This window comes from Mirounga leonina, unplaced genomic scaffold (assembly GCF_011800145.1).
Source record: "Mirounga leonina isolate KUSES-001 unplaced genomic scaffold, KU_Mleo_1.0 Mir_152, whole genome shotgun sequence".
NCBI lineage: Eukaryota > Metazoa > Chordata > Mammalia > Carnivora > Phocidae > Mirounga > Mirounga leonina.
The window spans coordinates 15,193,614-15,221,158 of record NW_023270380.1 but is presented as its reverse complement, the minus strand read 5'-3'; the positions used below and the strand labels follow the sequence as shown (position 1 = coordinate 15,221,158).

Genomic DNA, 27,545 nt, shown 5'->3' with positions numbered 1-27,545 from the left:
TGGACTCATGAAGTATTTCTAGTGTCATCTGTGACAGTGTTCAATTTGAGAATAAAGTTTTCATGAAAACACCATGCTAATTGGGTCTCTACAATGCCCCCCAAATAAATATGTACATTTTTTTTTAGATTTTATTTATTTATTTGACAGACAGAGAGAGCGTGCAAGCATGAGCAGGGGCGGGCATGAGAGGGAGAAGCAGACTGCCCGCTGAGCAGGGAGCCCACACGTGGGGCTCAATCCCAGGACCCTGGGATCATGACCTGAGCCGAAGGCAGATGCTTAACCGACTGAGCCACCCAGGTGCCCCAAATATGTACATATTTTAGTAAAGTTTTTTTAAAACCAACAATTACAAGGTATTTCATTTAAATAGACAACTTCAGCTGATGTCACTTCATAATGATACATCTCTATTTTTATTCCTTTGACTGGAAGAAAAAATATCCAAAATCTTGACAAATAAATTACATTTTAGCTTGTCACTCTAATACTCAAATGATATACCAGATCGGACTCCGCATATGACACGATCACTATGATCCCTATAAAGTGGAATACAGGAGCGCCCGGGTGGCTCAGTTGGTTAAGCAACTGCCTTCGGCTCAGGTCATGATCTCAGGGTCCTGGGATTAAGCCCCGCATCCGCCTCCCTGCTCGGCGGGAAGCCTGCTTCTCCCTCTCCCACTCCCCCTGCTTGTGTTCCCTCTCTCGCTGTCTCTCTCTCTGTCAAATAAATAAATAAAATCTTTAAAAAATAAAAATAAAAAAAGTGGAATACATGTGGAAGGCACATCTCATACTCATAGGTAGATGCCAACAGTGAAGTAGGAAGTCCACTTGATTATCAACCTGAAGACCTGTAATCTAGTTCTAGCACCTTCAGTTGGTAACACCCATACTTCTCCTTTACAGCTTTTATCAGAAATGTTAGTATGTAGTTGTGTTTATCTGTGCAACTTTTGTCTCCCCCCTCAATGCCGTTATGAGGCCCATAAATACAGAAGCATATCTGTCTTTTTCATCATTGCCTATCATTCTGAGAGATAAATAATAGCCATAGATGAGAATCTATGAACAGATATTAGTGGGCTTTAAACTGAAAACATGCCAACAATTTAGCCATTTTCTAAGGTTAGTAAATTCTTAGAGGTCCTCCAGACCATATACAAAATTACTTATGTAATGATGATTCTCACAGTTACTGAAAAATTAGTCAGAAATCTCAGTCTTGTTCAACAATAGGTTAACCCACAATGTAACTCGGATTTGACACATTGCACAATGAAGTTAGTGTAAGAAAGCATCATTCATTCCTGATAATATAAGTCATATGAGGATTCCTTTATTGGAAAAATCCAGAGGATTATGTCATTATTTTAAAGGATGGTCTGAACAACAGAATGTATTAAATATAATTAAAGGAGTAACAGAATATAAGGACAGAAGCTGAGAAGTATGGTGGAGATAAAGTTTTATATTCATCCAGTCCAGAAAAAAAAAAAAAAATTCATGATGATAGTTTCATTTCTGAAATATTGGATTCAGGGATCTTTTTGGAAAAAAATGTTTATTCTCCTCCTATCTTCTACTTTTGGGAGCTTTGTTTCCATAGGTTCCATTATCATCTCTTTTCTTTTTCTTTTTTTTTTATTTTTTTAAAGATTTTATTTATTTATTTGACAGAGAGAGAGATAGCGAGAGCAGGAACACAAGCAGGGGGAGTGGGAGAGGGAGAAGCAGGCTCCCTGCCGAACAGGGACCCCGATGTGGGACTCGATCCCAGGACCCTGGGATCATGACCTGAGCCAAAGGCAGATGCTTAACGACTGAGCCACCAAGGCGCCCTATCATCTCTTTTCTGATGCATTTTCCCCAAACAAAAATCACTGATATAATCTCCACTTCTTTTCTGCTCTCAAAAAATGTGCACATGACCACTGCAAGCAGGGACTTGGGTGACATATATTTTCAACCACAGTGGGAGTTCCACATTCAGCCACACCCCCATGTAAGTGATGTCCCTGGAGTTGGGCATCTTGGCAGCTCGGGACACACATACGCATAAGCATGATCATATCTTAAATGTTCATTTAACAAATTATTTTTGATCTCTTAACGGCAAGGCAAAAAAAATCATCTGCTCTAATGGAGCTCACAATCAGGGGGCAGAGATATGCTGCAAACCTGTGAACAAGTAAATATGAAATGTAAATTCAGATAAGGTTACATAGTCTAAAGAAAATACAATAAGGATTGACTCAAGTGGTTTATGACTGGGTAGAGACAGAGGAGGGGTCATCTGAGACCTGGGTGTTGGGAGGAACTAGCCTCACAAGAGTGAGGCCAAGAGTGAACAACACCCAGAGGAGTGTTGGGGTAGATGTGAGCTTGGTGATCTAGGAGGCCATTCTTGCTGAATTACTGCTAATGATCATCAAGAAGGTAGGGATATGAGATGAACTCCATCTTCCCAACTCAGTTTTCATTCTGGTACCCTCAGGACTCAGCTGTGTCTAGTCAGAAGACATGTCAAATGAATGAATGAATGAATGAACCCTCATCTAATGAATTAATCCCTGTACTATGAAACATATGAGCAAGATGATAAGTATTAGATAAGAGGTAATTTATAACATTTTCAATTGCTGATATTATATATAATTTTTACATTTAAATTTATATAATTTTTAATTTCCAGAGTCTCTGTGATGCAAGGTCCAAGTTTCCCACTCCCCTTGAATGGTTAAGCTTCCACTAATATCATGGTTCTTTTTCGAAAATTTGTTTAGGGAAATATATCCCTCTAAAGGAGAATGTGTCACTTATTTGAAAATTCAGGAAAAAAATATCTCAAACCCTTGTGGTGAATGGAAGTGACATGAAGAAGGATTGCTGTACCAGCACCTCATTAGTCTTCCCAAATCATGGTTATCTGAAGTCATACTTGCTCCAATAGATGGATAAGGTTAGTGGGATTTATAGAAAGCACTGTCACAGTAAGTGAGGAGAGTTCAGAAAAGCTGTCCTGCTATGCTTCTCACATGTCCTCACTTTCCATAAAATTTTAAGAAGGAACCCATTGTATTTACCCTTCAAAAGACTCCAAGAAGCATAATGATAGTATACTCTATTTTTGCCACCCCTGCTAAGAGACTTTTTGCAGAGAATTTTACCACCATCGTATTGAATTCATGTTTATTATGTTTTGTTTTGTGGCAATTTTTTTTTCTTTTGACAATGTCTCTTGTGGCTAGGTAAATAGAGCAAAATTCTAAAATTGTTTAGTCTTCTTTTTTTATGTGATATTGCATACATATTATGAGATCACCCACTAACATTCTATAAATCACATTGGACCACCATCTGTTTTATAGTACCTTTTTGAAATATTACATTGTCTGCAAAGTCAAAATACATTCTACCTCGTGATATTAGGATATCTGTACTAAGGAAGATACATGGTAGTTTAGGTAGTTGACTAAAGAATAAAATTAAATGGATTCCACTATGTGGCTGTCTAAAGTATTTGTCTTCATTCATGGGGACCTAACACCATAGACAATTTGTTTTATTCTCTTGAGCCCACAGTTGGAATGCATTTCTAAACAACTATGATAAGTAAGGGCCTGGAGACAGAAGGAAAGGCAAGAAGAGAATCCCTCAGATGCTACAAAAAGAATTAGAACTATCTTTTTATTTTATCAGTTAAAGACGTAATTCAAAAGGTACTATGAATACGTTGGCTTTAGTAAAGAGAGAATGCTGAGTCTAATGAACATACTTTAAGTTTCTGGATAACTAATTTGTGAATGGAGCAAGAGTTTTAGTGATACTACAGATGGAATGGGTGCTGAATCTAACAGAAACTCTGAAATTTTTTCTTGAAACAGTTTGTGCTGTAATTTTGCTCTTTCTTCCTTCATTTTTCTTCATGGAACATGTGCTGCATAACTTTCTGGGCAGTGCGCTAAGGCAGGATTTACAAGAGCTTCCGATTCTAGAGCATTTTTCCCAAGTAGCTTTGCTCATTCTCATGTTGAAGGACTGTTGCCTTTAGGATATCATAGATAAATGTCAAGTTGGGTTCATGTGTAAGGACCTGTGTTATAGGATGAGTCCTGTTTCATTTGCGTAATAACACTGAAATATACTAGCTGAGGAAATTCAGAAATGAGCTAACTCTTAAAGCCTTGATTTCCTTTTTTGTAAGCTATGGTTGTTGTTCATACCAACTCCTGGATTTCTTATAAGCATACACATGATAACACATGAAATGCACATTATTGGATAATGTAGTAAAGCATGCAAATGGACTGCTAACAACTCCTGCCATTATCATTATTTTTAAAATTTTTAGATTTGAGTGTACTTGACATACAATGTCTTACGAGTTCAGGTATATGATACAGTGATTCACTTTATACATTATGCTGTGCACACCCCAAGTGTAGCTCTCATCTGTCACCATAAACATTATTATAATGACTCTATTCTCTATACTGTGCCTTTCATCCTCCTGACTTACTCATCCCATAACTGGAAGCCTGTGTCTCCCCTCCCCTTCACCCATTTTGCCCATCCCCCCACCTCCTTCCCTCTGGCAACCCTCTGTTTGTTCTCTGTATTTATGGGTCTGATTCTGCTTTTCGTTTGTTTATTCATTTGTTTTGTTTTTTAGGTTCCACATGTCAGTGCATCATATGGTTATTTGTTATTTCTTATTCTGACTTATTTCACTTAGCATAACACCCTCTAGGTTCATCCATGTTGTCACGAATGGCAAGATCTCATCCTTTTTTGTGGCTGAATAATATTCCAGTATATAATATGTAATTACATCTATCAGTGGACACTTGGGTTGCTTCCATATCTTGGCTATTGTAAATAATGCTGCTAAAAACATAGGGGCGCATATATCTTTTTGAATTAGTATTTTTGTATTCTTTGGTAATTCCAGTAGTGGAATTGCTGGATCATAGGGAAGCTCTATTTTTAATTTTTTGAAGAGCCTCTATATTGTTTTCCATAGTGGTGGCACCAGTTTGTATTCCCACAAACAGTGCATGAGGGTTCCTTTTTCTCCACATCCTCACCAACACCTATTGTTTCTTGTGTTTTTTATTTTCACCATTCTGACAGGTGAGAGGTGATATCTCATTGTAGTTTTGATTTGCATTTCCCTGCTGATGAATGATGTTGAGCATCTTTTCATGCGTCTTTGGCCATTTGTTTATCTTTGACAAGTATCTGTTCATGTCTTCTGCACATTTTTAATTGGATTATTTGGGTTTTTTGGTGTTAAGTTGCTTAAGTTCTTGATATATTTTGGATGCTAATTAACCCTTAATCAGTTACGTCTTTTGCAAATATCTTCTCCCATTCAGTACGTTGTCTTTTAGTTTTGTTTATCATTTCCTTTGCTGTGCAGAAGCTTTTATTTTCCCTTGCCTCAGGAGACATATCTAGAAAAAAATGTTGGAGAAATTACGGTCTGTGCTCTCTTCTAGGATTTTTATGGTTTTAAGTATCACATTTAACTCTTTAACCCATTTTGAATTTATTTTTATATATGGTATAAGAAAGTAATCCATTTTCATTCTTTTGCATGTTGCTGTCCAGTTTTCCCAATACCATTTGTTGAAGAGACTTTTTCCCACTGCATATTATTTTTCTTAAAGATTTATTTATTTTAGAGAGAGAGAGAGAGAGCTCGCAAGCAGGGGGAGGGGCAGAGGGAGAGGGAAACAAATCCTCAAGCTGATTCCCCGCTGAGCACAGAGCCCAACTCGGGGCTTGATCCCAGGACCCTGAGATCATGACCTGACCCAAAACCAAGAGTCAATGCTTAACCGATTGAGTCACCCAGGTGCCCCTCCCATTGCATATTTTTGCCTCCTTGGTCAAAAATTAATTGACCATATAATCGTGGGTTTATTTCTGGGTTTTCTGTTCTGTTCCATTGATCTATGTGTCTATTTTTATGGTAGTACCATACTATTTTGATTCCTATAGCTTTGTGTAGTATATTTTAAAATCTGGGATTGTGATACCTCCAGTTTTGTTCTTCTTTTTCAAGATTGCTTTGGCTATTTAAGGTCTTTTCTGGTTCCATATACATTATATGATTGTTTTTTCTAGTTCTGTGAAAAATATTTTTGGTATTTTGAGAGGGATTACCTGAAATTTGTAGATTGTTGGTGGTATGGACATTTTAACAATATTTATTCTCCCAATCCATGAGTATAGAATACTTTTCCATTCGTTTGTGTCACCTCAGTTGCTTTCATCAGTGTTTTATAGTTTCCAGAGTACTAGTCCTTCACCTCTTTAGTTAAGTTTATTCTTAGGTATTTTATTAATTTTGATGCAATTGTAAATGGGACTGTTTTCTTAATTTCTCTTTCTGCTATTTCATTATTAATATATAGAAATGCAAAGGATTTCTGTATATTGATTTTGTATCCTGAGACCTTACTGAATTCATTTATCAGTTCTAGTACTATTTGGGTGGAGTCTTTAGGGTTCTCTATATAATATCATGTCATTTGCAAATAATGAATTTTACTTCTTCCTTACCAGTTTGGTTACCTTTTATTTCTTTTTCTTGTCTGATTGCTGTGGCTGGGACTCCTAGCTCTGGGTTGAATAGAAGTGGTGAGAGTGGACATCCTTGTCTTATTCCTGATCTTAGGGAGAAAGCTGTCAATTTATGGTTTATATTTTTATATCTCAGGGAAGGTTTATGTTTTTAAAGATAACTTTAATAGAATAGAAGCAGAAAGTCAGTTAGGAGTCCACTGCAGGAAACAAGTAGATAGAGGAGATAAGGATGATCTATATTAGGCATGCTTTCATTGAGATATTAGCAGGACTTGAGGACAGTTTGGTTGCGGAGTCCAAGAGAAAGAGAAGTGTCATTGGCCATCCCTAGGCTTTCAGAGAGACCAACTTGGTAAAAGGTGGAGCCATTGATTTAGAGTGGAGAAGGTATATGTTTGGGAGAGAAATCAGGATGCTGGTTTGGGATATGTTGAGTTAAAAATAGAACACTTAAGTTGAGCATTGTATATATTACTTTGGAGTTTAAAAGATGAGTGTAGCCATAATTTAAATGGGAGTTATGAACACATAGAAGTTGTTTAGAGGCACGAGACTGGAAGAGATTGCAGAGGCTGAATATAGAGGTAGAGAAGGTACACATGCCTGTACCTGAGCCTTGGGAGTGCTTTACTTCAAGGAATTTAGTGGCTTATACAGTGTCTGTTCAGGTTTGTGGTCAAATCTACCACATACTAGCTCTGTGCCCAAATTGTTTACTTGACCTCAAGGGCTGGCTTTAGCATGGAAAAGATTATGTAATTCCAATGTCACTTTATATAACTCAAAATAAGACCAATGTAAACTCTGATGTAAGTGAGGATGCCCAACAGTTTTGACTATTTTTACTGTAGTCTTTAAAAATCTATCAAATATCAACTTCTTTTTTTTTAAAATATCCTGACTTATCTTGGTCTATATCTGGGACAATTCCACATCCTTTCACTCCCTATAAGCCTCAAGTTCATTAACTAAAAATAAAAAATGGGCGGTAGAGTATACATGTATCATCTGTAGTATAGTTCTTGGACATAATAAGCATTCAACAAATGTTAGCTATCATTGGGCTCCCTGTTAGCGGGAAGCCTGCTTCTCTCTCTCCCACTCCCCCTGCTTGTGTTCCCTCTCTCGCTGTGTCTCTCTCTGTCAAATAAATAAATAAAATCTTTAAAAAAGAAAAAAACAAACAAACAAAAACAAATGTTAGCTATCATTATTTTATTATTATTACTATCATCATCATTAGTAATGTTATCCTAAAGGATTGTTGTGAGGATTAATTTATTTATGAAAAAACCTAGCATGTTTAACAGAACAGAGCAACTGGTAAATAGTTCTTGTCTCCTCCACTTGTGTACCCATCCCTCCACTTTACAACAGACCTCCACACTCCATCATTCTCTCAGTGTCAGAGTTTACATAGGCACAATAAAAGAACATCATTCATAATTGTCTCAGAAGGGAAACTACCAAGCAGACATGGGGTTTAGGTCAGATGAGATTCCTATAATTAAAGGAAAGTGGAAGAGAAGATGCCCAAGGCAAACATTAATTCATTCTTTTACATAAATAATTTTGAATAACAGGTAGTGAAGATACTTCATTGATTCAGGTGGAGTCATCCACAAGAAACAGAGATTCTGCTGCAGTTCAAACCTGGAAGTGTGAATGCTAAATATGATTTTTCACTTCTAGAAGGCCATGCGTTTTATAGATCAGTTTGGCATCATCAATACCCTTTGTTTTCATTTTGTGAAAGTGAATTAGTAATATATAATTTCATTTTAGGGGTTACGTGCAAGTCATGTGAGGTACAGAGTAGATGATGTCCAGTTTCCTTATCCTGCCAGTATTTTTGACGTAGAAGAAGATTCTGGAAGAGTAATAACTCGAGTCAATCTTAACGAAGAGCCTACAACAATTTTTAAGGTCAGTGCAGTGTTTTCCTTACCGTTATCTATTTGATATTTAATATCAAATATTGATATTGATACTTTTGAGAGTACAGTTTAACAGATGACCATACTTGTTTCCATTTTTCTCCTTTCAGTTATTTTTTAAATTAAAAAGTAATGTATATTTTACCACGGATACTTAGAAAATAGAGTTAAGCAGAAAGAAAAAAAATACTTCATCTTTCACATCTTGGAGATAACTAGAATTTAGCAGTTTAATATCTATCCTTATGATGACATCCCATACAAATGCAAGTATACACATATGTGTTTGAAAATAATATGATCCTATTATTCATACCACTTTTTTTACTTAATAATATATTACCCAGGACAATAAATACTGTTAATGGTATTTTTTTAATGGTTGAGTGATGTTCTACTGTATGAATGCACTATTATTTTTTTTTGCCTAACACTTTGTTGATGGATAATTAGGCTATTTCTCATTTTTTTGTTATAATAATATTTGCTGTTGTGAAACTCCTTGTGCAAATATTATCTGCCACTTCCCTGACATTTTTCCTTAATGTAAGTACTGAGAGGCAAAATTATTATTTTTTTTTTTTTAAGATTTTATTTATTTATTTGAGACAGAGAGAATGAGAGACAGAGAGCATGAGAGGGAGGAGGGTCAGAGGGAGAAGCAGACTCCCTGCTGAGCAGGGAGCCCGATGTGGGACTCGATCCCGGGACCCTGGGATCATGACCTGAGCCGAAGGCAGTCGCTTAACCAACTGAGCCACCCAGGCGCCCGAGAGGCAAAATTATTGAATCAAGTTTATATACTCACGTTAAGTTATACTTCAGGAAAATTTGAAATATTACTACCATTCACTATTATCATAAATAATCTATTTTATTAAATGTTTGAGTGTTACCATTTTCTGTAATTACTTAGAATAATTTCTTTTGTTGTGAATAAAGCCTGTGACCCTGCATTGAGGAAATGCCCTCGTTGGTTAACCTTGTGCGTGTCAGTGAGTACTGTGCCTCACAGAATCCTACCACTGTGGGAGCAATTGTTCTGTTTGTAAAGTGTTAACCCAAGGGTAAATCATGGGCCCAAGGATGAGCCTTAGTTATGGTTTCATGGTCTAGGTTGAATTGGTTTAAATTAGTAGCCTGCAGGTTCCAAAATTATGCACATTCCAGAGAAACACATAATATTGAAAATATTTAACATTTCTTAAATGAAGAATTCTTCTTGACATAATAATATATGTTATCCAAAATAGATCAATTATAAACAATATTGTGGTAATAAATATTATTACTTGAGACATCTTGAGATAAAAGCTTTTCTGCAGTTTGTATCCTTTGAACAGTTCCTACTATACAGTATGAACTTGGTTTTATATATTTTTAAGAGAGTGTATATCTAAGTGTGTTAAACTGTTAAAGATTTCCAGTTTTATCCTCCAGAGTGAAGTATTTCTGCCCTATAATCTTGCAGACAATTAATTCACTGTAAAAATTAATTTCCTTTTATAAGGAAGCTAATTAGCTCTTTGCTATCGATGTGACTGAATTTAACACTTTTTAAATAAGTGTCGGTGCTCATAATGGCCCATGTTTTTACTGTGGGCACCAGTGGGACTGTGGAGGAAAGATCAGTTTAATCACTGGAGAGATGTACCTGTTTTACTGGTAGTGTTTTATCATAGCATTTATGAGTTTTCTTGTCTAGGAAATGAAAATGTAACACCCACCTGGTGGTATTGTTGTGAAGAGTAAGTGAGAATCTATGTAACATACCCTCATCTAGAGCCTGCTCCCTGAAAGACAGTGAGGAAGTGATCATTCCTCCCCTCCTGGAGCCAAGCAGTCCAGTGATTAAAAATGATGCTTTATATATTAAAAAAAAAAAAAAAAAGATGCTTTACTTTCTTCTTGTTAATCATCTTTAACATGAATTTTTATTACTTTTTAAGCTGGTGGTTGTTGCTTTTGATGATGGTGAGCCTGTGATGTCCAGCAGTGCCACAGTGAAAATTCTTGTCTTACATCCTGGAGAAATCCCACGCTTCACGCAAGAGGAATATAGGTACTGGTTCCTATCGGTTTTTGTATTATGTAACAGTTTTTTGTGTTGTTCTGTTTTGGCCTCTCAAAACTGAGGCGATTTGAATTGATCAATGAAGCCTTCCAATTCTCATTTAAGTTTTTCTAAATTAGCATAATATTACATTTATCTTTAAAGTTAATATAGTCAAAATGATAATTTAGTCTAAAAATACCAGTTTTAGTAATGCTTTCATGAATAATGGAGCTTTTAAAAGTAACTAATGTATTGGGGCACCTGGGTGGCTCAGTCTGTTAAGTGTCTCTCGGCTCAGGTCATGATCTCTGGGTGGTGAGATCAAACCCCTCATGAGGCTCTGCACTTTGTGCAGAATCTGCTTGTCCCTCTCCCTCTGCCTGCTGGCTTTCTCTCTGTCTCTCTCTCTCTCTAAAATAAATAAATAAATAAAATCTTTAAAAATAATTAATGTAACCTTTGAAAAATAAAACATTATATTTTGGGGTTTAAACTGCAACTAATTAATAATCTCAGTAGCAAGAAGTAGTAGACATTTAGTTTCTTGTTATTGCCATATCCATAATTTGACATGGATCTGAAATATTTCTCAAATAATCAGTGAAAGAGAAAGAGAGAATGTAATTGTGTGTGTTTATATGTATGATATATATTATGTATTATAGCTATCAAACTAGTATATATACTGTCTTAAGTCTGGGTGCCATCACAAAATCCCACAGACCAGGTAGCTCAAACGCAAATTTATTTTATCACAGTTCCAGAGGCTGGAAGGCTGGGGTCAGGGCACAACCATGGTCAGGTTCTGGTGAGAGCCCTCTTCTTGGCTTGCGGATGTCTGGGTCCTCGTTGAGTCCGCACATAGAGGAGAGTGAGACAAAGCAAGCACCCTGGTGTCTCTTCTTGTAAGGGCACCAATCCCAAGATTAGTGCCCCACCCTCATGACCTCATCTAAATCTAATTACTTCTCAAAGGCCTCATCTTCAAATACCATGCCATTGAGGGTTAAGGGCTTCAACATATTGATTTTAGGGGGACACAGTTCAGTCCACAGCACGTGTGCAGGTAGGTAGGTAGGTAGGTAGATAGATAGATAGATAGATAGATAGATAGATAGATAGATAGATAGATATTCTTAGGAAGTGAAAAATTTATTTTAAACATAATAAAATTAAATGTACTGTATTTTATGATTGCTTCATGATCGCATATGAGTGTAAGATTTATAATGCTTTTCTGAAAATATAGAACTTTCTTTCATGATATTGTTTTCTTTAAGTGAAAACATGAATGTACTTGTATTAGAATATTAGAACCCATAAGAGAAGTTTCCCCACAAATATTTGAAGGAGACTCACTACATACTACTTATTTACTATTTCCTTCTTCTGGACATAGCATTAAATGGCATCCAGTCCTGGAGCTCCAGAGGCTCACAACTATGCGTGGACACTAAACATTATATGAACAATACAATACAGTCTGAAGACACAATGGTAGGAGCTCAGTGCTAAGCAAGTGTGTTGGAGAAACACCTCACCGTGTTTAAACAAGAACAGCATAAAAGCCGTTCTGGAAAAGAAAATACAGCTTAGCCACGCCACCAAAATATGGAAAGATGTTAAATGCCTCAAATTAGCATATTTAGATGTATAAAAAAACAATATGGGAGGATGTATTGATTTCTAGGATATTTTAGTAGTTTAGTCTATGTAGAGACAAATTAGATATTACATAATGATGCTCTTTGAGGCTCAAGAAAAATGAAGATTTCATATGACACTTGGTCGTATTCTAAAATTTAGATTTATATTGCTTCGATAATTTTTTTTTTTTTGCTTTGATAATTTCTAAGAACTAACTAAGAATTGTTAAGTTTTAGAGCAAGGGCTGATACTGAGAGAGGAGACAGATAAAGTATCTGGGAATATTTACCACACTGAACCAAGTAGTGTTTTCCTTTTATAAAACGCTACCTTGGGTGCCTGGGTAACTCAGTCAGTTAAGCGTCCCACTGTTGGTTTCAGCTCAGGTCATGATCTCAGGGTCGTGGGATCGAGCCCTGCGTTGGGCTCCATGCTCCATGGGGAGTCTGCTTGAGATTTGCTCCCTCTGCCCCTCCCCCTGCTCATGCATTCTGCTCTCTCTCTCTCAAATAAATAAATAAAACCTTTAAAGAAAAGCTCCCTTTGCAATATTCAAGTAATGAATTAATGTAATTTTATCAGAAAATTCTACATAACACATATGTAAACCACTGAGATGTAAACTCTATTTAAAACAGTAAGAATTCTGGGTGCTGGGTGGCTCAGGAGGTTAAGCATCTGCCTTCAGCTCAGGTCCTGGGATCGAGCCCCACATGAGGCTCCCTCCTCAGTGGGGAGCCTGCTTCTCCCTTTCCTCCCCACTTGTGCTCTCTCACTATCTCTGTCTCTCCCTCTCTCTCAAATAAATAAATAAAATCTTTAAAAAATAAATAAAATAAAATAAACAGTAAGAATTCCTGGTCAGTCTGTTTGAAAGACGCTTTTCTTCCTTTTCTCCATTGTTACCAATACCTTCCTTTTATCTTGGCATGGTAACCTGTGAACTCCAGTTCTTTGCTATGGGGCATGCAGGTTTTTGCTTCTAGAGACCTTCCCTGGACGTGTTCATGGTGGCTTCTCAAGAACCAAAATGGGTATAAACTCACTGTGTTGCTCACCAACTTATCTGGATTTGATGCTCACAAAAAATGCACTTACTATTTGGGGTGGGTCCAGAAATCCCTCAGACCTTCAGCCGAACAGAATTCCCACGTGTGTTCTTCCAGAGTTTTCATCCCGTGCAATCCTTCCTTGGAGGCCCCGAAGACAGAGAGTGGTGGTGCCTAACACTGTCCTTGTGAAAAAACTGAGTAAATGGAGTCCCCTTTCTCCTGGCTTTCATCCACAGCTCATTTCCTACTAATAGTGGTATGCCTCCAGACTTCCGTAGCACATTGCTTGTTAACTCTTCTGGCTACAATATTGTGGCATTCAGGCAAAGGTCATAGATCTCATCAGGGCATTGCTCATTTAGCTTTCTTTTTAAAATTGCCTTTGTTTATGCCACTTTTAAAAATAAAAATGGTTTGTTCAATGAATTATTTACCATGTGTTACCTTCTCTGCATAGAACTACGAACTACAAATAGATTCTATTAATAAAGCTGTTAACTGAAAGAAGAAAAACACTGCCAATTACTTGGTGCTAATATTAAGAGGAGTCACATGAGCACATGTGGAAGAATTTTTTACCTTCCAGAAGAACATGTCTAACATTTGCAAATAATGCCCTTGATTTCCTGGTCCATTTGTTACTCTGACACATAAAAGCAATTTGGTAATCTTGTTGCATCCTACAGTTTATGAAGAAAGTCCTCAGAATTGATTTAATTGGCATAATAGATTCAGTAGGACTTGGGCACTGAACGGGATTGTTTTCTTTTTTATCAGATACTTAGAAAACTTGAATAATAAAAAAGTCGTATCAAACATTGGCAGAAGACGCTATATTTTGAATAAGTCCTAATAATTGATTTTAAATATTTAAGGAAGCTTACATTTGACCTAAAGTATGGAATGAACTATTTTAAAAAAAGATAAAAGACCTAAGGCTGACCTTCATCAATTACCTCTCAATGCTCTTGAAGATTTTTGACATATATGCCAGAGTCTGGATACCTCCTGCTCCTTTCTTCGTCCTTCTGGACACATAGCTAGACTCAATTCCCCAGCCCCGCTTGCTAGATGGAGCCATGGGACTGAGTTCTGGCCAATAAAATGTGGAACAGAATGGTCTGCACTGTTTCCTGGCCTGATTTAACCTTTCCCTGTATGGACTCATGAAATAGAAAACACACCCAGAGACCCTTGGGAGCCATATGTTGACAATTGTAGGAATATGAGAGGAGCCCAAGCCTCTGAATCACAGATTGGAAGAGTGCTACCTAACTAGGAATGTCCTAAATATATTTAATTTTTTTTTTTCAAAATCATTAACTGCTTCGGCTGGATGCACATAACTCCCAAAGATGCTACATATGTTATTAGACCTCAATTCCCTTGTGTTGGAGTCAAACGGTGGCAGAATATGCCACTTGGGCATAAAGAATATTTTGAGCTGACAGTGCTTAAAAAAACAGCAGCTGTAAAAAAGATTTTCTGATCTCCCCTTTTACTCCCAAAAACAGGACCTATAAACTCTCATGTGAACGATACCTTCTCTGTACCAGGAGGAAAAACACATTCTTTAATGGGAGTCAAAGCCAGGAGAAGCGATACAGACAGGCCTTGTTAAAACAATTCACAGCTCCCTTCAACCTCCTTCTATAGTTTACTTTTCCGTAATTGCCTGTCTCTGTTCATCCTAATACAAAAGTATGTGGGTTTTGCCATTTCTCTGACTCTTCATTTCCTCACGAGGGCTCTCCTGTCACATACAATTTATATAAATGTGTATGTTTTCTCCTACTCATCTGACTTGTGTCAGTTTCATACTTAGACCCAGCCTAAAAACCCTGAAAGGGTAGAGGTGAAATTTTACTTCCATTACAAAGTTGCTCCTGGTGGAAAAACTTTCTCATGTGATCAGTTTGGGGGGGACACCAAATGATAAGCAAGATTCCTGTCCCTGTTGGGGGTGGGGAAATGATGCTCATGGGTTGCAGATGGAAAGTAGGGATCCAAGAGAAGTGGTTTTGCAAGCTGGGGTAAATGTTATTTATACATCTCGAGAATGCCTTCATTCCAATAGTGACTCTTGAATTCCTTAGGAAAAACTAGTTTTCAACAAATGACAAGGTGTGAAGAAAGGCTCTAAAGATAAAATATTCATACACTGTAGAATATTGAACTGGATTCTTAAAATGACTGACTCTCCTAACCCAATTATCTTGCTTTTGGAATAGTGAATCCAAATCTTGGATAATAAGATTAGTTAGGGTAGGCTAGGCTGGTGTAGAAAGAAACCCTTATATTTCAATAGTTTTGAGAAAAAGAACCTATGTGTTTTGGCTCACATGAGAGTGTAAAATGAGTGTTTCATGTGGTGGTAACTCTTCATGCAACTCTTCCATGATGTCATCAGGGACCCAGGGCAACTTAAGGTCTTGCATCCTAAACATTGTGTTTCAGAATAATCCCAGTGATTGCCATTTTAGTCCCTGGAAAGGGGAAAAGGGCAGAAGTCCACACCAAGAGATTTCCTGAAGCAAGTGAGGTAGGGCTTGCAAATTTCACCTCATCTCAGGTTCTTTCCCAAAACTCCAGGCAAACGTCTACAGCCAGCTCTGAAAGGGTGGATGAATGCTTCCCTTGCTAGGCAGTGTATCTCAGTTCCACCTCTCCTATTGGGGAAAAGGGGAAAATAGTGTTGGTAGATAATTAGCACATTAAACATGCAGTTTCAGACAAGTTACAGATTCTCATTACAGCATCTTAAGATGACTTGGTTTATGTTAAGAACATACAAGATTGGGCACATGAACCTATGAAGGAATAGTACAGAAACATTTTTATTCTTAAATATGTATTGGTGAAATAGAATGCCTTCTTAAAATAGCAAGAGAATGCATACCTTTTTTTGTTTGAATTCAAAGAAAATCTCCGATGGACGTTTTTGAATGTTTTAAGTTATTTCTAGTGATTTCAGCATATCAAATGTTAATATTACATATTCCAAACCAAACCTTTCTGGACTTCAAGCTAATGTTTGGTTATCTGATTATAATTCATTACTCTCTCCATGTTCCAGAGGAGTGTAATTGTCTTGATCACAAGGAAAAGGAAAGAGGGGAAAAAAAGAAAAAGGAAAAGGAAAGGAAGAGGGAGAGTGTGAGAGTAGACAAGCTTATGTAAACTCACTTTGTGGAGACCATCCAAGAGATCTGAGAGGAGGCATTTACTATTTGGTGAAACATTTTCCAGTGTCCCAGTTCTATATAGAGAAACAAAATCCATTCTTCTCTCCACAGAATTAAAAATGTTTAAATTTTGGGCACCTGGGTGGCTCAGATGGTTAAGCGTCTGCCTTCGGCTCAGGTCATGATCCCAGGGTCCTGGGATCGAGTCCCGCATCGGGCTTCCCGCTCCTTGGGAGCCTGCTTCTCCCTCTGTTTCTCTCTGTCTCTCATGAATAAATAAATAAAATCTTTAAAAAAAATTAAAAAAAATGTTTAAATTTCGAGCTACTGGTAATTGCCTGGTTGCCGGAGTGCAAAAATAGACCTATCATTACCTTTTCTAAAACTATAAAAGTACAAGTAGGAACCAACAAATAATAAACATCAGAGTAAATCCTTTAATGTTTACTAAAGGAAAAGCCTCCTTGACTGCCAGCTAAGTTTGTGATGACAGATAATTAGCAGAGTAGCTAATCAATGTGAAAGTAGCAGTTTAACAAAAAGCCAAACCCTCCTCTCACATATTGTTATGTCTCTCTTTCTTATTCCTATCTAAAAACTTCTTCACTCTCTGCTAATGGTTCTTTGAAAAAGAAATAATGAGGTTTGTAAAGTTATTCAAAGATTTTACAAAGACCACCCTATATTACGGGAAATAATTTAGCCTGTCAAGACTAGAGGAGAAATTTCTCACATTATTTTCTTATTTATAATTTTCAACATTGGAATACATTCTATGTGTTGAAAGAAGATTTGATTTTGTTTTTCCTCAAATCCTGTGAACTGAAGTTGTCCCCTGATGGGCCGACTTCAAGTAATTATTAAGTAAGGGAGGAATCTCATAATGAGAAAGCTATTTACCCCATACAGATATATGTGTACTTTTATAATGCCCAGATTTACAGTAATTCTTAAGATGAGTGTATGCCTATTTCTCTTTGGTCCCTTTGGTGGTTGTAATACTTGAAACACTTATTTTATTCATTTCATGACCTCTTCAGTCTCTCCTTGAGTCATTTAATTAGGTTAAATGGAGAATCAAGATATCAATTTGCTTCATCTCTTTGTCATTGGATGAACACTTATATTTTCCAGAAAACACTGAGTTCTTCTCAAAATTTAGGGAAGTGTATAACTCTTCAGACTGTGTAATATTCATTCCTACAATTATAAACAAACATATTATTTAGAAGCATACACACAACCCAACGTTTCACAATTTTAACAAATTTCCATTTTCATGCATCATTCCAGCTTTATGTGGGTCTTCCAGTTTATCTTTTTGACAGACAAAGAAATGTCAGAAATTTTGATCCCTTAGAGTTTGCATACCTCAAATCATCATTCTCTATTCTTTTTTTCTCCCTTTCCTTGAAACAAATTTCTTAAAGAGTCAATAGCATCTCTTAATCCTTGGTTGTTAAAACACCTCTCCCTTCTCAAAAGTCTCTTCAGCTGGATTCTTTTTTTTTTCTTTCTTTTTTTAGTGAATTAAATCCAACTACTAGCCCTTTCCTCACATAATCATTGGTTTGAGTTATTACTATTCAGGTGATTAAGTATCTCTGTATCCAAATGCAATCTCATAATTTAAACCACTTCCCACAGTCTGATTCTCACTGGAAGCAGAAAAAAATAGGTTAATCTTAATGAAAATCCTGTTTTCAAAGGCATATCATGTAATGAACAAAACAGACCATAGGAAATCACCTAGTTAGCCTAATAGTTTAATACTTACTTTTTCTAATATCCTCGCTGCAAAGTTGACTAGTCTCTTTTTCAGTGGCAAGGAACTCATACCTTCAATCTTTAGATAGTTATGGACATTGGGAACTCACTTCCTATGCTGAGATTATTATTTTAATTAATTCTAACTCATTTTAAGTTATATTCTATGCATTTCTCTCTGAGCCTTCATCAATTTTAGCATTTCCTTCCTCTTTCAGGTAGTATGACTGTGTTGGGGAAGAAATTTAATTTTCCCTCTGCCCTTCTGAGTTCTTAGGTGAGACCCCTGTAATAAAAAAACAGAGTAACAAAAGAACAAAAAAGAGAAGTTTATTAACATGTATACTTCATGTATACATGGGAGATACCCAGGAAAAATGAGTAATGCCAAGTGGTGGCTTTAGAATTCAGGATTAAACAACATCTTAACAGGGGAAGGGGAGCAGTGATGTAGGCCTCTCAGGGAAGAGTAACTGATTTTTAGGTAAGATGAGTGGGTTCTTAGATGAATAGAGGGCAGGTATGATTGTGGTAAGGTTTGTCTGGGTGTGGTGTCTTCTTCAGGTGTCCTTTCCTGTGGTCATTCAGTTTCCCTGGTCAGTGAAACTACTGGGGAGGGAATCTCTGACAACTGAGTTTCTTTTGGAGAGTCTGTCTTTAGTCAGGTAAGGGGAGCTCAGAGAAAGCATCTCTCTACATTTGCTATTTTTTGAGTGCCTATGGCTCAAAATAATCAGTAATGCCAAATTGGCATATTTTAGAGTGACATGTCCTCAACTCCTACAGTCCTATTTTGGGGTAGCATATTCTGCTGCTCTTTGATTGAAACTGAGCTAAACTCCTTACTTAAGACAGGTGACAAATAATGCTCTTCTGTCAATTATTAGCAGGTATCTTGACAAGGATTGTTCTTATTGGGAAAAAGAATTCTGTGAACTTGGCTGTGTCTGCTATTAATGTGGAAAAAAAGAGTGATATTAACCATGTGGTTGCTAACCTGAAAGATATGTTAATTCCAGTTTCTCATACTAGTTTAGTATATCTTACAACATATAACAAACTCTTCTGCCTTGTTAAAATATTTAAATAATGTCTAATTATAACCCTCAAGATTTTCTTTTTTGTCTCTACATAAATTAATGTATATTAAATCTATTTAATTCATCCATCTTTATTTTAATATGTCAATATAGTATACCTATTTCATTATATATTAAAATTCTATATGAACATCTTTTAAATATATTTTCCCCAGACCTGTTTTTCTACATGTTCACAGATATCTTAAATTTAATTCATATCTTTTGAAATCCTAATACTCCTTTTTTTAAATTTAGCCCCTTTGTCCTAGGTTTGTTTTGGTCCTTCTTCTAGCAATTAGACATCAAAATGAGATGTAACAAGTTCTTTAGGGAAAATACTTGTGTGGGTGAAATGAGGAGAAAGCAGAATAAGGCTAGGGAACCTTCAAACCACATTCATTCTGACCTCAAGGAAAGAAGAGGGAGGGAGGTTTGTGTAGAACATCCGAGGTTACTGGGTCATTGAAGTGACTGCTGTGTCATTTAAGTAAGTTCCACATGATGATCAGGGAGCCCTCAAACCATAGACAGACATTGGAGAAATTCATTGTCTCCCAGGAAGGGACCCACTGTAACATCTCTGCTTTTCTCAGTGATGATCTGCAAGCAGCCCCTAGGAAGTATGACCTGCATATAAACAGCAGTAGACTTCAGAGCACAAGAGAACCTTGGTCAAAGTGCTTCCTATACTTGGAGATTATTAGGGCACACTCCCATTGCCACCACATGGCCAGATCTGATAAGAGGTTTTCAGTCAGCTATCTACTTGAATCTTCTGGAAAATAGCCATAGTGTCATAATCAGAAAATATATTTTATATATCTTTCATTTACTCCAGACAGAAATATCAAAATCCTAATAGTAGTTCAAATGCATACTACTTAAGAATAGATTGACTCCTGGGCACCTGGGTGGCTCAGTTAGTTAAGTGACTGCCTTCGGCTCAGGTCAAGATCCTGGAGTCCTGGGATGGAGTCCTGCATCAGGCTCCCTGCTCAGCAGGGAGTCTGCTTCTCCATCTGACCCTCCCCCCCTCATGCTCTCTCTATCTCATTCTCTCTCTCAAATAAATAAATAAAATCTTTAAAAAAAAAAAGAATAGATTGACTCTATAGGTCAAGTGAGTTAGCATTCAAAGAGTATTTGACCTTCATCCCAGGATGATGGACTAAACACACAGGGACTCACTTGTCCTCGGTTCTAGAGGTAAATATCATGGAAAGGTCAGCATGTCTGGAATAGATCATGGAGTCTAAATGTGAATATTGATTTTGAGTGGGAAATGCAACACCTCACACAACTTATCAAAAAGTTTACCAAAGACAATTATTTACAAATTTTCCAAACAAATATGCTACCAATATGAACATACCTTTGGTATTTATTTAAAATGGAAGTGTATCAGCATTGATTATTAAACTTTGCATGATGTAATGCCACATTTATATTCATTTTTAAGGATTCATGTATTTTAAAATGTAATTTCCATAAAAACCAGAAATTTAAAATATATATTTGTATGTATACCAAATAAAAGGGGCAAATGTTCCTAGGGTATTTTTATGAACCTCGAACAAGTTGATATTTGCTAACTCTTAGAAAAATATTGAGTCCTATTTAATTTCCAGTATTATTCAAATTTAATATATTAAATTCAAAATAAGAATATTATACATATAAATATCTTGAAATCTTTTAAAAATTCAAATACCTTGAATAAAGAAAATAATCTTTTCGGTTTCCCTGTTAAAGTAAAAAATTGATACTTTGCTGATAGATTTGAATTAATCTAACAAATGACAGTGCAAAAATTTAAATACAACTTATATTTAAAATAAGTTTCTCAGGAGGCTTTATATTGAAGAATAAAAAGAGTAGATTTTATAAAGAACTAAAAAGGATTAACAGTCCACCTCCTGATATGCAAAAACAGAGAAAAAGCATAATTTAAAATCTAGAAGTCCATTTTCATATACTATGAAAAATGAAAACAATGTTATCAAAATGGCCAAGGAAATGGTGAGGGAGCAGTTCTAGTTAGCATTGCATTATTCAAGAGAATTAAAATTACCTTATATTGAGGAACATTGCCATTATTCTTATATAAACCACACAAGTTTAGACTTGGGATTTTGAGAAAAGATTTTTTTTAATCAATAAATACCATAGTTTAGGGAGAACTATTCGTCTTCGTTTCAAAAAATGAAAAAGAGAAATGCTATTAATATAAAATAAATCCACAAGCAGAGAGCCTTACTTGTTTGCTAAAGTTGTTTACTATTTTAATTTAGATTTATTGTCCAATATGAGAGTTGACTTTACCTGAAGATAACATTTCCTGTCTTTTTATGGTGCTACTAAAATCTTGCCTCAAAGGTAATAGATTTTGCGTCTTTAACTATTGACTCTCTCAATCCTTCATCCAGCTTTCCCAGGCTTCCTCAGCATCCACATGGAGTACAATTCTCCTTCACATCTTCAAGGTTATGGTAGAGTCTGACATTTGCTTGCAGAGTGAAGCCAGTCACCAACAACAAAGGGCTCAAGTTTGAGCAGTTTAGAATTTGAAACAAGTTTTCCCAAAGAGTGTGATTACTGATTCCATTCTTCTTTCATTGCATTATATCTATAGAAAGTGTTTAGTTCAACATGTAATAGAACACATTATTTTTATTTTATTAATAGTTAATGCAAACTTTTCTGAGGCAAAATGACACAATAGTTACCAAGGTTTGGATCCCGGCTGTTGGATATCAGACATTGGTTGAACTTGGACAAGTTACTGAAGCTCCCTGAGACCAGCTTTCCTAGAGATAAAATACTTACTTTATATGTGAGGGAAAGAGCTTTGTGAAGAACCTAGTGCAGAGCACCTGCTTAATAAATGTCGTGATATTATTATTTAGTAGTCTTATCCCAGGTGGTGGCCATGCAAGATTTTAAGACTTATGCCTTGTTCTCAAGGAGTTTATAAACAATGACAAAAGAGGCCACACTAATTGCCTGTCTTGTGGCTGTCCCCAGGTGATGAGGTACAAAACCCTCTCTTCTGAGTGAAAGGACGACACACAATTACCATATTATCAAAACAAGAGAAGTGGAAAGGAGAAATTGCCAAAAAGCAAATTTTGGTATGAGGAAGGAAAAGATGTTAAGCCATGAAAAATGTCACAAGCCCATTTCTCTACCATCATTGGTTAATAGACCATCACCAGTTTCTTGATTAAAAAAAAAAAATCCTGGGGAAATATCACTCTAGTTGCAGCATTGAGAGTGGATTTCTATTCAGTTTGAATGTTAGTTTAAACAATAATGCCTCAGATATCTATGTGATGGTTAAAGCGACATGGTTCTCATGACTGGATATGGCTTTGTTATTCTTGATCTCATCACTGACCCATCTTCATAAACAAAATAACTCCCTCTACTATTGTTGTGTAGAGATACAATCCCACACGCTGATGTTCCCTATGTCCAGTATGAACCAACACCAAAGTTGTTGGTGAAGCCTGTTTCTATCTCACTGATGCTATAGTTGACTTGTTTCTTTGAGAAAGTTTCCAGAATGTTCTATGAACTGTGATTTCAGTTGAGGGCAGGATGAGATAGATAAAGCAGAAAAATTAAAGTTACTTCTCCTTGAGTTTACTAATCCATCCAGCGTCTTTGTCCATTAATATATTCAACAGACCTTTTTTTTATTTTGTTTTAAATTTAAGCACAAATATGGTCTCTCTATAATTTATGATCTATTAGAGAAAACAAACATTGAAAATATGAACAGATGAGATAAAATGACTGCTATATTCAATGGTATTTGTTCTTCTTTTCATCCTGTCAATGAATATATATTGAGCAGATACAGTGCACTAGGAATAATAATGCTGGACAAAATGTACATGGTCTCTGTCCTCAGAGAGCTCATAATCTACTTGGTAGGCAGAAATTAATCAAATGATCATTGTTATTGAGCAAGAAAACAGTACAAACAAAAAAGAGCTTTACACTGAGTCAAATTGCTTATCATGTGTTTATAGAATGTTCTAAAATCAAAGTCTTAGCATAGAGCATAAGAATCTCTGGGTGAGACTGGTCGCTGGTGAATCGGATTGTGAAGGCTCCTATGAGCCCCATTACCAACTTTGTTCATTATCACAGAGGAATCTGACGATGGTGTTAAACAAGAGATATAAGCAGAGGCGTTTTATGGAAGATCGCTCTGCTTCCACATTCAACATGGAAAATAGATTTTTACACAATTTAAATGTTGATTTGCAATCACGGCATTTTTATCACCAATTTATAATGGTGAAGTCATCCATCTCCAAACTGCTTTGGAGCTTAATAGCTGTACTATTTGCTTCATCCTCTTCACATACTGTGTTATTTCTGGTAAACTTTTCACATGTGGTTCAATGCCATTAAACAACATATTTAAGACAAAATCACACAAATATACACACACTAAGAGAGGGACAGGGAAAGGTACACCAGCCGATTGCAGACAAGGGAAAGCAGGAATTACTATATTAATGCCAAAAATGTGTAATTCAAAGCAGAAAGAACTAAACCTGAGTATGTATATACTTCATCTCATGAAATAGAATGTAGATTTCTTAACTATAACCACATAGTGTCTAATGTTAGTGAAGATCATGTGATTTATTGCCCAAAACAGGGCACTAAATGTGAATAAAGGATACACCCTATAATATTTAAGCTAGGGCAATGGGCATGAATAGGGACTGTCACAAGTATGAATCATATGATCCTTGGTACCTATAAATGCAGTACTTTGCTCAAGGTAAGTGTCCTATAAACGCTTGGTGACTCCTGGATGGATATTTGTGACCAGAATTGTATTCAATGTGGGATTTTTCCTATGTGCATCAATCGTCTATTGCTGCAGAACTCCCTACCCAAATTGAATAGCTTAAAACAACAACAGTTAACTAGTTCTCATGGTTCTGTGGGTTGCCCAGTAACCTAGGCTCAGTTATGCTACTGTCAAGGCTCGACATGAATGGGACAAATTTAAACAGGCAAGGAAGAATTTGTGCAAGGCTATTGCAGTTGGGGAGTGAGGCCAGAACTCAGTCTGAACTCATCTCTGCTGAAGCAGAGTTATTAAGAGCTGGGGTGCCCAGGGACCAGCCACCTGTGTTTGCTGATGGGCCCCCCACCTTTCCTATCTTCATGACTGAGATGGTTTCACAATTTGGAGAAATTGCCACCAAAGTCTCGGTCCTAACCTCAGGGACAAAGGGCCTCTGTTTTCCCTGATGATTGCATTCCAAAAGCAGGAGTCCCAGGTCCTTGAGGAAGATGGTCCTAGGTTGTAAAATTGGCAAGAGGCTTTTAAAGAGATCTATATCTCAGAGAGGCAGAGATTTCATTTACAAGTGTGGGTTCTCCAAAGTAAAGTAAAAAAGAGAGATCAGGGACCTAGAGTCAGGAAGAAGCCTGTCTAAAGTGTAGTCAGGCTGAGGGGGATTTCGGGGCTGTCTTGGCCAATACACATCCAGCTGGTGGGTGGGGTGGTGGTTGAGATTCCCGTGGAGATGGTCTGGTCTGTCTCCTCTTGGAGTCTTCCACCCTTCCGGGGGCAAGGCCAGGTATCTCCACATGCAGCCCTCAGCACATCTTGAGTTTGAGGCTCGAAGTCCCATAAAGTCACTCCTGTCCATCCCTAATATGCACATGCTCACACACACACACACACACAGGCACCAACATACACCATAATCTACCTTTTGTCCACAATTATTTACATTGCTCCCACATGCAAGAACAAAGAAATAAGCAAACACTTATGCTGTTAGGATCTGCAAGTCTTGTCCCATGATGTCATCACGGTTGAAGCTCAGGATCACATCACTTAAACTAAATCCAAATGTGGACAGCTTCCCTCAGGTGTAGCTCTTCTTGATTCAAGGACCTGTGAACTGAAGGCATCTGCCTACCATGCCGTGGCGGGATGGGGACAGGAGAGGAACTCTTCATCAGGCAGCTCTAGGTGGCAATGAACTCTTTCTGGAAATCTCCTGAGCCAGACCTGCCACCTCATGAGTTCCCAACTTCGTGTCTTCCACATGACTGCAGGTGGCAATGTTGCTGAGGGTTTTGCAACTGCACAACAAAGGCTGCTATCTGTCCAACCTTGAATAACTATTCTGTCATTGTCTTTGCGGCTCCCACTGACACTGTGCTCACCCCTCCTCAGGCGTCCGTTCACAGCCCCACCTCGTTTTCCTGCCAACGCCTGCCCATCAGACCCCCAGCACATGCCACATGGTTAGGTTTTTACTATGGCACCCCACTTCTAAGAATGAATTAGTCACTGACTATATACCCTCCTTCATAAATGGCATTAGTGTATTATTTGTCTAAGGTATGAATAACAATAAAAAATGACTTCTTTCCTAAAAATTCTGGCAGATATTGAATGTGTATTTTTATTATTTTATGCCTATATTTTATTATTTAGTCATATATTTGATGTATTTATTCAGCTGTTGAAGTAGAAAATTGAAATATCAAATGCTCTATATATGTATTATTTTCTCCTTTTTTGATGTTATTTGTTTGATTATCCTAGTAGATGTCAAGATTCTATATGGCGATTTCTCACCTTTCTATGACTCTTTAATACTGCAGACATTGAATCTAATCAATAGAAAATAACAAATAAAGGCATTAGAGGTCCTGTTTTAAATTTGTTGTCATACCTTTCAAAAGTTCCAATGCACAAATTCATCTATGAAGGAAAAAGAGCCACCCCAATGTAGGTAAATGAGCCAAAACATGAAACTGTTTTCTCAGAGATCATTACTAAGAGTATGTGTGTGTGTGTGTGTGTGTATTATTGTAGTCTATTTTTAGTAAGTAGATTTATCAGCCAGAAATGAATATGCCTGGTCTAGCATATTCTATCAAATCAGGCAACTCCTGATTCCACTGTTTATTTATAGGTATGTGTGGAAAATAAAATATAAATGGTGAATACCATGTTTACTACTGAACTTATAATCAGGGATCTGATATTAATACACTTACCACATGTTACTATAATTCTTCACACAACTGCCTGGTTTGCCTGTAAGGCTATAAGCTTTATGAATGCACAATCCATTTCTTCTCTCCTGCCTTTGTGTTTTTATTGCCAGGCACATGGTATGTATTCAGTAAGTATTTATTGAATGGGTGAGTGAACCTCTGTAAGTAAACTCATTGAATTTTAAATGATTTTTTGATTGTTGTTTTTTTTTTAAGATTCAGAGCCCACCTCTACCTATACCAACCCTACCCTCTGGTTGTTATTTTTGAATGAAGACAGAAGTCTATGGATTTAAACGTATAAAAAAATAGTAAAAAGAAAAATATTATCCCCATTTCAGATGTAAAATTGTTCTGTGACTGAGAACTAGGAAGGGAAAATCTGATTGCTTAAGATATAATCTACAATATTATCCAAGAGCAATATTACTTATTAAAAGTATTTAAATTTTTTCTCATATATTCATTAGCAGATAAGTTTATTGAGATTTGATATAAATATTAATAGAAATCAGTGAGATCATTTAACTTGCTGAGAAGGGGATATTTATACCTGTCATTTTAAAACTTTAAACTGTTGGGATTGTGAGAAGACTTCAAAAAGGATGGCTAGATGTTTGCACACCAGTTTCACTATTTGGAGAGGTAAACTTACTTTTCTGCTCCTTTCCCAGTATAAGCTCTGATTAAGAGAGTAAAACAATTTTGGATTCTGAATTCTGAGGACAATTTTTTAAAGTTACCAAGTTTTGGGGTGCCTGGGTGGTTCAGTCAGCTAGGTGTCCGACTATTGGTTGCGGCTCAGCTCATGATCTTGGGGTTGTGAGATCCAGCCCACATCAGGTTCCACGCTCCTGCTTAAGATTCTCTCTCTTGGGCGCCTGGGTGGCTCAGTTGGTTAAGTGACTGCCTTTGGCTCAGGTCATGATCCTGGAGTCCTGGGATCGAGTCCCACATTGGGCTCCTGGCTCAGCGGGGAGCCTGCTTCTCCCTCAGACCCTCTCCCCTCTCATGCTGTTTCTCTCTCTCTCTCTTTCTCTCAAATAAATAAATAAATAAAATCTTAAAAAAAAAAAAGATTCTCTCTCCCCCTCTGCCCCTCCCCCTTCAAATAAATAAATAAATAAATAAATAAATAAATAAATAAATAAATAAATAAA

At 36.8% G+C, this 27,545-nt stretch overlaps 1 protein-coding gene across 8 annotated transcripts in view; it reads left to right on the top strand.

The window, feature by feature from the left end:
* PCDH15 (protocadherin related 15) overlaps positions 1–27,545 on the top strand; it is a 789,625-nt gene that overhangs the window by 619,521 nt on the left and 142,559 nt on the right. For all 8 annotated transcript variants that reach the window (XM_035008612.1, XM_035008611.1, XM_035008610.1 and 5 more), the window contains 2 exons: positions 8,389–8,529; positions 10,490–10,602. In XM_035008612.1, the coding sequence (XP_034864503.1) occupies positions 8,389–8,529; positions 10,490–10,602 (254 nt within the window). The remainder of the gene's footprint in view (positions 1–8,388; positions 8,530–10,489; positions 10,603–27,545) is intronic.